This window comes from Talpa europaea, assembly GCF_964194135.1.
Source record: "Talpa europaea genome assembly, chromosome: 8".
NCBI lineage: Eukaryota > Metazoa > Chordata > Mammalia > Eulipotyphla > Talpidae > Talpa > Talpa europaea.
The window spans coordinates 23,199,086-23,212,765 of NC_140075.1; the positions used below are offsets into that span (position 1 = coordinate 23,199,086).

Consider the following 13,680-nt stretch of genomic DNA (forward strand, 5'->3'; position numbering starts at 1 on the left):
TGGCTCTTTCAAAATCACAGTTGAAGAAAAAGCAAATTTTTTCTGGTAAGATGAAAATATTTGAGATAAATCTGTTTAGCACAATGACAAAGGGTTAATGGAAGGGTTGTAGTTTTTAGTTTGGAAGTTCAACAACCCTCATGTTGCTGGGTTAGAGCAAACTGGTATATTTTAGTGCATATGTGACAACAGTTGTGGGAAAATGGTGTATTTGCTGAAAGACGCTGAGTCCTACACAGAATTCATTTCCTCATTCAATTTTTTTTTTTCATGTAGGTTTTTTTTTTTTTAATTTTCTAGAGGCATGTCTTATTTATTGTTTGTTTGTTTGTTTGTTTGGTTTATACATGCACTGGGTACAGTCAGAAGCGCGGGAGGGTGAGAGAATTCACCAGAGCCAGAGTGGGGAGCAGAGCAGGCAGAAGGACCGAAGTACACTGCTGAGGGGAGCAGCGGGCGGCAGGAGAGGTCTGCGCGCCATGCGGGACCCTCCTCGGGTGGCCGGGGAGCAGCCGGGGATCAAACCGGCACCGCAGAGGCCGCGGGCAGCTTCGCAACCCAGCGCTCAACCGCTGCGCCACCGGGGAGGCCCTCCTCATTCAATTTTGCACTGCGGGTCACTGACTACATCTTTTTGCATGGTGTTTGCCCTGCACAATGTTGTTGCTTTGTTATATGAGAAATAGTCTCTAATCAGCTTGAAAGAACGGTTAAAAAGGATCTGTGTTTAGGACGGCTGTGTTGATACCCAGGGCAGCCAGTGTAGTCTGCAAGTAGGGACAAAAGATTTAGCAATGGCAGCAGGGGCATAAATACTTTTTTTTAAAAATATTTTATTTTATATAATTCTTACATCTTTTTTTTTTTTTAAAGATTTATTTATTTATTTATTCAAGCACTGGGTACAGTCAGAAGCACGGGAGGGTGAGAGAACTCACCAGAGCCAGAGCGGGGAGCAGAGCAGGCAGAAGGACCAAAGTACACTGCTGAGGGGAGCAGCGGGCGGCAGGAGAGGTCTGCGCGCCCTGTGGGACCCGCCTCCGGTGGCCGGGGAGCAGCCAGGGATCGAACCGGAGCCGCAGAGGCTGCGGGCAGCTTCGCAACCCAGTGCTCAACCGCTGCGCCACTGGGGAGGCCCTCATTTTTCATTTTTGCACAATGTATGCATTTTCATTTTGGTTATATTCCCCGTACAATTGCACCCCCCACTTATTTTGACCCTACTCCTTCCTCTCCCCACCCCCTCACCCCAGTGTGTCTCTGGTTTATAGTTCCTTGTTGATTTTGATTTTTACTTTGTATTAGTCTTTTTCCTGGTCCCTTATTTAGGTTTTCTAAATTCCTGCTATGAGTGAGACCATCCGGTGTTTTTCTTTTTCTTTCTGGCTTATTTCGCTGAGCATGATCCCTTCCAGCGCCATCCATGTTGCTGCAAATGGCATGAGTTTATCTTTTCTGATTGCTGAGTAATATTCCATTGTGTATATGTACCACATCTTCTTGATCCAGTCATCTATTTTTGGGCATTTGGGTTGTTTCCAAAGCTTAGCTATTGTAAACAGTGCTGCTATAAACATAGGGGTGCAGGTGCTCTTTGGAATTGATGTTTCTGTGTCCTTTGGGTAAATACCTAGGAGTGGAGTTGCTGGATCATATGGGAGTTCTATGTTTAGTAGGTCAAGAAATCTCCACACAGCTCTCCATAGTGGTTGGACCAGTTTGCACTCCCACCAGCAGTGCAGGAGAGTTCCTTTTTCTTCACAAACTCGAGGAGCATAAATACTTTTAGAGTCAAACGCTTCTATATTGCTGCAGAGCCTTTTATGAAGAAAAACTTTTTTTTTTCCAGATTTATTTATTTATGCATACAAGAGCTGGGGTCCAGGCCAGAGATGCGGGGGTGGGGGGGGCAGGTGGTTCACTGGAGACAGTGGGGAACAGAACAGGCAGATCCACTGAAATACACTGCTGAGGGGAGCAGCAGGCAAGTCAGGAGAGGTCTGCTGCACCATGTGGGTTGCTCCCTGGCAGGCCGGGTATCGAACCCGTGCTGCAGAGGCTGCGGATTGCTTCATAGTGCGGTGCTTAACCCCTGGCCAACAGGGAGGCCTGAGAAACTTTTTTTAAAGACTTGTCTTGCAGACACATTTTGGAGGTTTCTAGCTTAAATTTATGCTTTCAGAGAAAATGTTCCAGAGAAGTGCAATTACTACGGGTTAAATTGAAACAACAGAAGTCACTTGATTCTGAGGAACTTTAGCTATGTAGAAAAATGTGTTAGTATGAAATGGCTGGAGTAAGAAAAAGACCACCAGGTACTGTGGGGGATGCTTTTCCACCCATTTTCTCATTTTTTAAGCCTTATCTTTTCAGATGAGGATGTTGAGGCTCAGTGAGGTTAAATGATTTGCCTAAGTGTCAGTCACAGCAGTGAGGAGAATGGGTTCTTTTTGACTTTCAAATCTGTTAGATTACTAGACTCTTCCCTTGGTATCTGGCCAGGTGGCGGGTATCCCAGCAGACAGAAGTTTTCTGTTTATTTCGAGAGAGGTTTCTTACTGGTCTAGCTCTTTGCTCTCTCCCGCATTGTCTTAACACAGTTTAAGGGGTTGACTGTGGAGCTGAGTGGGCCAGCACATGTTTCTTCACCTATTGGGTAGCTAGCCCCTTGCCTAGAGCTCTTCTCAAAAGTATAGGTGCTGGGCCTCCCCGGTGGCGCAGCAGTTGATTGCTGGGTTGCGAAGCTGCCCGCAGCTTCTGCAGCACCGGTTCAATCCCCGGCTGCTCCCCGGCCACCGGCGAGGGTCCCACATGGCGCGCAGACCTCTCCTGCTGCCCGCTGCTCCCCTCAGCAGTGTAGTTCGTCAGTCTGCCTGTTCTGTTACCCTCTCTGGCTCTGGTGAATTCTCTCACCCTCCTGTGCTTCTGACTATACCCACCGCTTGTATAAATAAATAAAAAATAAATCTTAAAAAAAAAATAGTATAGGTGCTTTTGGGTGTTAGCTGTCACTTGGGGCCTGTTGGTTTTATTCTCTCCTGTACCACATTTTAGCATAGTGGGTGGTGCCCAGGGTGTAACCTGGGCAGAATTCATGAACAGATTTCTCTGCCAGGTCATGGCTGCTCCTCTAATGTCTCAAACCTTATGGCCATAGTCAGGAAACTTGTTTTTGTCTACGTAAACATGACGGCGGGACAAGGATGTAATTATGGTAAGCTTTTGACTGTGTTGAAACAAATCTTATTCCTACCTGAAAAGCTGGTTGAGGAGGGCTGTCAGGGGCGATGCTACCTTTCCTGTACTTTAGTCAGTTTAGACCATTTCCCAAAGGAAGACCAGAGCTGTATGGCCTGTGACCACGCCCTCGCTGCCAGGTGTCAGCAGCTTGTAGTTACTCATCCGCCTAGACAGAGTCGAGCCACTGACCTTGAGTTAAAATATTTTTTGTTGCATGACTCATCTTTTGGCTTTTTCTTTCACCAGGAAATACACTGAATATTAATTTTAGGCATTTCAATTTTCCCTTCTAAAGAGTGTGTTACAAATGAAATTACTGGCTCTCATTTTTTCTGGTAATCAGCAGGACCACACATTGGTTTATACGAGGCGGTAGTGCTAACTTCAGGCGTGAGCGAGGGGGAGATCTGATTAACTGTCTAGGGAAAGGCTTTTGAAGATGACCAGCCTTTCTGACTTCCGTCAGAGTTTCCTCTCCTCCAAAGGAATAGGGATGCAGGAGGGCGAATCTGAGGCTGAATAAAGCAGGTATTGTGTGTGTGTGTGTGTGTGTGTGTGTGTGAGAGAGAGAGAGAGAGAGAGAGAGAGAGAACGGGAGGGAAAGCTCCAGCTGTAAATACCACATCCCCGTCAGACCAAAGCAGGAGGAATTGTTCCCATACTTAAAGCCAAGAATAACATCCTGGCCAGCGGGGGACAGAGGTCAGCTCAAGGCAGCAGCTCTTGGGAGCTACAGGACATTAAGAACTTTGGAAGAACCGAGTTGAATAGGCAGGGAGCCAGTAAGGACTGTGAAGGAGTGTGTGAAACCTGTGTGTCTCCTACGGGGGCATGGCTTATTTATGAAACAGGAAAAAATCTTAAGAGTTGGATATGTGATGAATTAGTATTTTCTCTTGATCATTTAACTAGATTTCCCCCTCCTGCTTGTATACTGATTTGTCTGTTTACTGTTTTTATTAGAAAAAGGAAAAGTATGTTCTTTTCTGGTGTTTTGTTCTATAAACACTGTCCCAGAAGCCCAGGAGAGAGCTGGATTTAAAAGATATGTTAAATGAAAAAGCAAACACACTTGGGGCCTCCCTGGTGGCGCAAGGGGTTAAGACACAACCTGTGAAGCTGTCCGCAGCCTCTGCAGCACGAGTTAGATCCCTGGCCAGAGAGCTACCCACACAGTGCAGCAGACCTCTTTTGGCTCGCCCGCTGCTCCCCTCAGCAGTGTGTTTCTTCAGTCTGCCTGTTCTGTTCCCCGCTCTGTCTCTGGTGAACCTTCTCACTACCCCTCACCCCCGCCCCCCCAGCATCTCTGGCCTGTACCCCAGCTCTTGTATGAATAAATAAATTTTTTGAAAAAAACACCCTTTACAAAATCTCCACAGGACCTTCCAAACCGGTTTAAGTTTTGTTCTGGGACGTTTCTGTGCTTATTTCTTTTCTCTTGGCATCTTTCCTCATTCTGATGCTGGCCACTCACCCTGCAGAGACAACTCAAACTGTTTTCTGGTAGCGCATTCTAAGTTTGTCCTGCTATCTTTTTTTTTTTTTTTTTTGATTCATTTCTCTTGTCTTGGTTCAGTTGTTTCTGGGCCAACATAATTTTCAGAAAGCTTTTCTTCACGACCTTTATTTTTTAACCCCTTTACTTATGTACTTTGCCTTCTGCTTCTCTCCTTTTCCAGTTTGTAAATTGTATTTTGGGAGGTTCAAAAGCTCAGGGGCAGCCTCAGGTGTCTTAGATTTTACTCTGGTTTATGAAGTACCTTTCTTCTTTCTTAGAATTCGGGAAATGAGTCAGGTGCTCTGTTGTGAGGTATTGCTGGCTCTCTTGGGGCTCTTATTTGTTAGCGGTTTGAACATGTATGTAGTGATTTGGATTGCATTTTCCATTTCGGACTTGTTGCCAGGACTGTAGTGGGCCATTGCTGTCACCCTTCCTCCCCTTGTTTTCCAATGGAAAAAAATTAAAGGTGGAGAATTATCTCATCTGTGGTCATATAATTTGGTCTTGTATCTTTGAAACAAAACCACATTTTTTTATTCTTTATACTTTGTAGCACAGATATTGATAATATCTTAACTGTGGATTGGTGTTCGATCCATTAAAGTTCAGAATTCTCATCAAGTTGATTACATTTTGGACCTGCACGTGAGAAAAATTTTTGAATGGAAGGGAATAACTAGTCATACAGAAAGTGTTTAGTAATTTCACATCTGTGTGCAAAAAATCCTGATGTAAATCTTATTCTAAAATGAAGAAGTAGAAGGGTGGTTTGCTTAGAGTGGAAACTGGTTGTAACATGGAGAAATAGGATGAGCAAGGTTAAAGAGCACATCAAGAGATTAGAAAAATTCTAAGAACAGGCTTCTCATTGGAGATCAGACAAATGAAAATTTCCCACTTCCCTCCCTCCCCCATCCCTCACCACCACAGCAACAGGCTCTCCTGCCCTCCCCTACAAACCACTAGCCAGCTGGGCTGTTAATGAAGCTGAGCATGGTGCCCTGTTTAGGGACTGCCATGCGAAGTGCAGAGAGGTTCTGTGGGGCAGTGCAAAGAACTTTTGACCTTTTGCGTTGCTAAATTCTTCCTATAGTGCTGCTCACAGAAAAATACTGCTAATTCCAAAACCGAAACCAATTTCTGATTGTTTTGCTGTGTCCAGTTGGCTTGTGGAACCAAAGCAGCAGCTGAGACTGCTGTGCTGCACTGTGTATTCTGCAACAGCTCGTCAGAGGGCCCAGCTCACTTTTTTCCTCTTGAAAAGCAACAACAAAACTGTTTTTTGCTTTGGGCTAGTAATTTGCATCTCATTTGGGAACCTTGGTCTTCCCCTCATTATTTCTTCATGCATCCCTGCACTAAGCTCTGCTCTCTGAACTTGGCTCTGACCTCATTTAGTTGTACAGATTTTAACTATTTCTGGTTTCAGATCAGTTTCCAACTTCTGTCTTTCCCTGTTCATTCAGTAAACCGTGGGTTCAGACTTGTTTCGGGAAAGGATATTTTTTTCTGCTTGTTTTTGTTTGTGTAAATTTGTTTTCTAGTTACTAATTATTCTTTACTTTCTTTGTCAAATAGGCCACCAAGCAGTTTCTCGAAGAGATCAACAAGTGGACAGATCAGTACAACGTTTCCCCTCTCTCTTGGAATGTTGCTGTCAAGTTCCTCATGGCCCGGAAGTTTGATGTGCTCCGTGCAGTAGAGTTGTTCCATTCCTACAGAGTGCGTAGCTCCGGGTGGGCCAGGCCTATGGTAGTTGGGTTTTATGTATTGCTGTTCTTTGTGCCACTCTACACGCTCAGTGGTTCTCTGAGTGTTCTCCCCAATTCTATAAAAAAACAAAAAGAAAGTGGATTCACAGGATGGGCATGTCCAGTGACTGTGTTCTCTAACTGGCCTAGGTGGATGGCATCGTGTTCTAAGAACTTCTGATGGGCAGTCATGGATGTGGAATATTTGTCATAAAACCAAAAAAAAAAAAAGTCAATCAATATACTCAAGAGCCTTGGAGTTAGAAAATTCTTATGAAGAGATACAAAATCTCCCTAAATTAAACAACAAAAAGGAGAAGGATAAGAAGTATTAGGATTAGTTTAAAACCAAAACTCACTGACACCTGTCTTGTGGATCATTTTGTTTGATATCTGTTCAATTATTCAGCAATTTGAAGTACCATGGGATGTATTAATAGACATATCCTCTAAGCAGCTGGAATATGTATCTACGGTTCAGTAAAGAAATCTGGAGTGGAGGGCCTCGCCGGTGGTGCAGGGATTAAACACAGCGCTATCAAGCTATCACCAGCCACTGTAGCTGAGTTTGATCCCCACCGGCCCGGGAGCGAACCCGCATGGTGCAGCAGAGCTCTCCAGCGTCAGCTGCTGCTCCCCTCAGCAGTGTATTTTAGTAGATCTGCCTGTTCTGCTCCCCAATCTCTCTGGTGAATTCTCTCATCCCCTCACAACTCTAACTTACACCCAGTTCTTATATGCATAAATAAATAAATCTTAAAAAAAAAAGATTATTTATGCATACAAGAGCTGAGGTGTACAGGCCAGAGATGCAGGGGGTGAGTGGATTCACCAGACAGAGTGGGGAGCAGAACAGGCAGATCTACTGAAATACACTGCTGAGGGGGCGAGGCAGGCGAGGTATGTTGTACCATGTGGGTTGCTCCCTGGCCAGCCGGGGATCGAACTCATGCTGCAGAGGCTGTGGATTGCTTCAAAGTGCGGTGCTTAATCCCTTGTGCTACCAGGGAGGCCCATAAATAAATAAATCTTAAAAAAAAAAAAGTCTGGACTGGAAGTTGGGGTGACCTAGGTAGGGCTCAATATTGGAGCCATGAGCATGGTTGAAATCCTAGGACAGCGTGAGGAATAGGAAGATGTGCAGGGCACAACTTCGCCTCAGATTTTTTTTTATCATTTTAAAAGTTGAATTTTTAAGTGTTAGGTAGGGCATTACTTTCTAGAGAGCCCAGCACTAATGCCATCTGCACTTGCTGCCATGCTTCTGAAGATATTTGAATTTAGTTCTAGGGATAGATTGGGAAGAATAAACTGAAGACCTAGTTAGTTTTATTTACCAGTGTATTCCTCACACTTAATTCATAAAAGTTGCTCTACAAATATATTGATAATGAATGAATAGGTCAGTGAGTGAATTAAGTTGGTGAATTGAGTGAGAACTGAATAAACAAAGGGCCGCTAAAGAAACTTAGGAGTGGTTGAAGAAATAGAAAAGCTGAGAGAAAACTATCAAAGATAGAAGTAAAGTCCTGGGAGAAAGGGAATATGAGTGGTCTCTTGTAAAAGGAGAATTGAAAAATGGCCCCTGGGTTCTGTGCCAGGAATGTCATCATCCTGTATGGGGAGCTCTCCGTGGTGCGGTTAGATTGGGAGGAAAGGAGATTGCTGTGGACTCTGAGGGAGAGAATCTGGTTTTGGAGAGGAGAAGAACATGTCATGTTATTTGTTGTTGGAGAAGTTATCCCTGGGAGGAATGGCTCCTATTTAGCCTGGGAGAAGCGCAAGCTTGGGGGATGTGTGAAGACATCTACTTCCAGATGGTTTGGGGTCCATGTTTTAATACCCTGGTGCAATAGCAGTGCTCCTGCATGTTTAAGAACTCTACTCTGCACTCCAGTGATACATAATGGTTAGTCTTTAGGATTGGAGTGCCACTGGTGCCAAGGAATGAACCTGTGGGGTTGGTAAGGTGGCATTGAACAACAATTCTGAAAACACTGAGAATTGACCTGGATGGGGGTTACAAAAGGAATTCATGACCTAGTTGATTTCTAAAGTTCCTTATCTCAGATTTGGTGGTTATGTAGAGCTGTCCTGGGTATATAGTATTTTCATTTTAATTTATCTTGCTATACTTTATTTTTAGGAAACACGAAGAAAGGAAGGCATTGTGAAGCTGAAACCTCATGAGGAACCTCTCCGTTCTGAGATCCTTAGTGGAAAATTTACTGTCTTAGTGAGTCTTTATGGCCCTATCTTCCAGTGTCTCATTATTTCCTTTTGTCACAAGTGTCTTCTTTAGATTTTGTTTCTAAATACCTTATCTTGAGTTGAGATAGTATCAACATGGGGTAGATGCAGTTTGTAGAAATTATTCTCGTAGTAGTTGAAATCTTAGAGAATCAATTAGACTCTAAACCATGGATTTAGAAAAGTTTCTTCTTTGGGCCACTAAGGGTAATCAGGGTGTTTGGGGTGGATATATGGTGCATGTAAGTTCTCTCCAATTAGAGACCGCAGCCTCTCAGTTAAGTATACAGTGATGCTTTTAAGGTAGTATATGAAAATGAAAATCACGGTTGTTACAGTCTGTGGTTTTCCTCTGATATTAACTAGTGGAGATTAATGAGGTGGAGAACCATCCTTGATCTCTGCAGTTGAAAAATTACGAGAATGCATTTTTTTCCCTACCATAGTACCAGAGGGTACTGAGAGAATCAGGCTTGGGCTGATACAAGTTTTCTTCTCTGGCTAGAGCGGTTATGTAAGTCACCGAGAAGTATTGCCATCAATTATTCTTCAATCAAAAGTTTTTGTCCAGGATTTAAGAAGCCTTGGTGATTGTTGTGACTTTCTATTGGATTTCTAAACATTTCTTTTTTTATTTTCTCTAGAATGTTCGTGACCCAACAGGGGCCTCCATCGCCCTCTTCACTGCCAGATTGCATCATCCCCATAAGTCAGTCCAACATGTGGTACTTCAGGCTCTCTTTTACTTGCTAGACCGAGCTGTGGATAGGTGAGCATAGAGATTATCCTTTAGGTGGTCTAGAACCAGATTGGATGGTGACAGTTCTTGATTTGATTAAACTCAGCAGTGCCTTTGCCAGGCTTTTAGGATGTGCCCTGGGCAGTGCAGCACTTTGAAAAAGAAAATAGTCCATGTCCTTCAGGAGCCTGGCATATTTCCAGGCACTATCAGATAGTGGGTTTTCTGTGTCTGTACCTGGTTGACTTTCTTTCAAAATAACAGAAATTTAGAAAGCTAATTAGCTAATAATCTTCAGTGTACTAAGAATTACTTATTAAAAGAGAGTAAAATGTTCTTTTACTAGGCTGGTTCTTTTGGCTCATTCTCTTTTTTTGGCCAACATCTTGTCTCAACCAAGATGTTGATTTTTAAGACTTTGGGGGCCTCAGTTTCTTAATTTGTAAAACAGGAATAAAGTCATTTAACTTAGAATTTTGAGAACTGACATTCAGGAGAGAAGAATCCAAAGGTATAAAATAAGCAAAACCATCTTTACAAATAGGTGCGTTCTAGAAAGAATGCTTTACTTAGAACTCAGGTCATCTCTCCCTCCCCCGCAAGGAAAATGGTGTTCTACAGAGAAAGATCTGAAGTTGCAAGAAGTTGAATGACTTTTTTACATTTATCACTTACTGGTCCAACCTGGCCTACGATCTCAGTTTTTTCACTCTTGCCCAGAGCTGCTTGTGCCTTACTGTGTTTTCTTTTTGCCATGCTTCCTTCTTCCCCTGGTGATTGCCATAGACAGTTTGTTATTGCTGTCAGTGTCATTGGCTGGCTCTTGGATTGGAAGTGGAAGGCTGACATAGTGGGAGACAGCTGTGCACAGCTTCAGCCACACTGAGGACTTACAAGATGGCAACAGTCAAGGGATTGTCTGAAGTGAGCTGTCTGTCTCCTTCTCTTCTTACTGCCTCGTTAATGTTACTTTCACAGTACTTAGTTTTTGTTGTTAATGCCTAGTGGAGATACAGCCAAAGTACCCACACAGCATTATTCTGAAAAGGAGAAGTTACTAAGGAGAGAGAGGACTAGTGTTCTCAGTGGCAAGCAAAAGTATGAAATTGCTCAGTTCTTCTTCCCTGTTTGGTGTGCAGGCATACTTTTCGGAATATAGTTTCCTTTGAAATACTGCTTTTGCTCAGGGAAATAAGTGAAAGACTTTCCAGAAAATTCAGTTTTTACCTTCCTCCTCGGGTGTGAGGAAAATCAGCACCCTCACAGGCATGGCAGTGCCAGAAGCTTGCATTTCTAGTAGGAATATTGATTTCTACAGGAGGGCCACGCAGTTCAACAGAATTAAAATGTTACTTTCATGATGTCCCTTTCTTAAAAACCCTCATTATTCAGATGCCACATAGAAGATAAAGAATAGTGAGCTCTTCTCTCCAAGAAGATATTCTCAATGTGGGTAGAAATGCTCTCTTGGCCTTTTTGCCTTGAACTTTATGAAATCTTGCCCTTCCTTTCAGACCTAATTCCTGTGACCAGCTGCCTCGCCGTTCCACCCTGTCACAGATAAGACCCACTTTATTCCAATAGCAGGTGTCACCGTGACCAGTCCACTTGTAGTCAGTGATACATGGCTCTGATGTCATCAGTCACGCCGTTGCTGGTTTCTTCCATCTGCTAGACTGCGAGCTGCACGAGGGCAGGGAACCTGTGCGCGTGGGGACATTTCTGCGTTGGCAGGCGGGGCTGTGACATTCCGTGCAACCGCCACTCATCTTCCCTGCCGCCTGGCCCAGGCCTGTTCTTTGCCAGCCCCGTGTGCATCCCCCATGCTCGGCGATTTTGAAGTAAATGTCAGAGACAGTTTTCAACTTCTTGGTGTCCCTGGGAACCCCTAAGTTAGGAGTCAAATTTAGTAGGGAAACAGTTGTTCTTCATAGGAAATGAGCTGCCGTAAGCCTCGTGTTCTATACCCAGAACATTGAAAATCCAATCACATTTGTGTTTATTTCATGTGCCCTTCACAGGATGACCAATTTCCTGTCTAGAAAGAATAGGTCCTGCATCAGTATGTGCCATCACTTATTAAATTCTCTTTCCCTTGGCATTGCTTTTTGTTTCAGTTCCCTGCCACAGGCTAGAGGTGTGGAGGGGAAACCCTGTAATTCTTTGAATTTCACCCTTGATGAGCTTATTAGCTTGTGAAGAAATGGGCATTCTCTAGACCTGGAGAGTCTGCTTAGTAATTGTGCCACTTATTTAACAGAATCTTTCATCTTTTTTTATTTTATTTTATTTTTTTCTGGTGGGATCCTCGCCGGTGGCCGGGGATCAAACTGGTGCTGCAGAGGCTGCGGGCAGCCTTGCAACCCAGCGCTCAACCCCTGCGCCACCAGGGGAGGCCCAGCATCTTTGATCTTGGTGAATCATAGTCTCTGGGGTCCTGAAAAGTGGGGTCAAGGTTTAGCACTAACTGTAATACGCAAGAGTCATTTGAAACAAAAATGCTGGAAAAGCTTGGGTCTACCTCGGAATTAGATATTTGAGATTTTGAAATGCTAATCATGAATGGGTTCTTCTGCCTTGAATTTTGTTGAAAATATAAAGATAATGGGATTTTCAGGAGATTATACAGAAAATCTAGGGTATGAAATAGCATTGGGACTCCTGATTTTAGTTGTTGTTTTGTGCATTCCAAATTTCTCAATTGTAAAGAGATCTGAAAGTTTTATGTACCTGCTTGCAAAGACTGTGTTAGGTGCTTTGGGGGTAATGAGGTGAATAGAATATGTTTTCACCCTCTAAGAGAATCAGATGGCTATACAAAGTTGGAATAAGAGCCACAAGAAAAATCCATAGGGAGATTATTAAAGGCTCCAAAGAGGTGAAGGATGTTAGTACATTTGATTAGTTATCAGGGACTTTCATGGAAGAGGAAACTTTTTGACTTGAACATGGAATGTTAATAGAATTCCAAGTTAATTCTGAATAAACTAGATGCTCTGGAACATTCTCAACCTAGGAATTTGGCACTTAATAAAAGATGTATCAATAAGTATAATTCCAAGTTTAACATGTGGGTTTTTCCCTGCACATCACCAAGCAATTCTCTGGTATAAGCTCAGTGTTCTGCAGTTCAACTCAAATCTGACACTATCAATTGATTGTTTCAGGTCCCACAGGTTAAGGGTTCATTTCTACAGAGGGAAGAGATGCAATAGGGCAAGCAAGGAATGGAAAAACAGGTGCTTCTAGACCACCTCCCAGGACCTCCATATAGTCAACATGGGTGCTCTCCAAACCCCATCTTTCTGAGTTTTTATGGATGCTTTATTTCGTAAATATGGTTGATTAGATCATTGACTATTGTTGATTGAACTTACCTCCAACTTCTTTCCCCTGCCTGGAAGTAAGGGTGGTAGTGAGACTGAAAGTTCAATCCTTTAATCACTAAGTGGTTCACCCACCAAGCAGCCCTCACCCTTAGGGGACTTACAAGAGTCCTAAAAGTAACCACATTCACATAAGACATCTTTATGTTCTCTTTGGAAATTCTAATGGTTTTAGGAGCTCTTGTTAAGAACTTGGGTGAACATCAAATATATAAATAGTATTGTAAACCCTCGGATTGCAATAAGCATAGCAGATACCAAAGATAAACCCTCTCACTATAAGACCAGTGTTCAGGGATGCAGTTATTTTGGTACCAGTTGTGTCCCATACTCTGTGTCTTTGTTTTTGCCCCAGATTTTCAACCTACCTCTTCCATCTTATTACTTATAAATTTTTTTGTTCAATGGTTGGTTTACAGTTTTGAAACTCAGAGGAATGGACTGGTGTTTATTTATGACATGTGCGGTTCTAATTATGCCAACTTTGAGCTGGATCTTGGCAAGAAAGTCCTGAACCTGCTAAAGGTAAGGATATGAGAAGGCCTTCTTAACTCTCCTTCAGTGGCTGGGATGTTGTTTTCTATTTCTATTATTTTCTATTCTTTGGGAGATTTAGGAATGATACAACCTTTAGACATTATGTTGAGCTTAAAGGGTAACTGTAAATAATGAGTAGCATCTGCTTCCTCAGGAAAAAAAATGGTCTTAAAACAGGAGTTAAAATAAAAAATGCACAGAAACATTTTGAGTCATGAAGGTGGGAAGTCCCTTTCCTAGATTTTTGTAGAATCAGAATTAATGAAGGCCTATGTA

The 13,680-nt window shown here is 43.0% G+C and overlaps 1 protein-coding gene across 1 annotated transcript in view; it reads left to right on the forward strand.

The window, feature by feature from the left end:
* PTPN9 (protein tyrosine phosphatase non-receptor type 9) overlaps positions 1–13,680 on the forward strand; it is a gene marked incomplete at its 5' end in the record, with an annotated part of 71,540 nt that overhangs the window by 26,564 nt on the left and 31,296 nt on the right. Inside the window, 4 exons of the mRNA XM_084240355.1 lie at positions 6,320–6,463; positions 8,639–8,728; positions 9,387–9,511; positions 13,287–13,392. Of these exons, the coding sequence (XP_084096481.1) occupies positions 6,320–6,463; positions 8,639–8,728; positions 9,387–9,511; positions 13,287–13,392 (465 nt within the window). The remainder of the gene's footprint in view (positions 1–6,319; positions 6,464–8,638; positions 8,729–9,386; positions 9,512–13,286; positions 13,393–13,680) is intronic.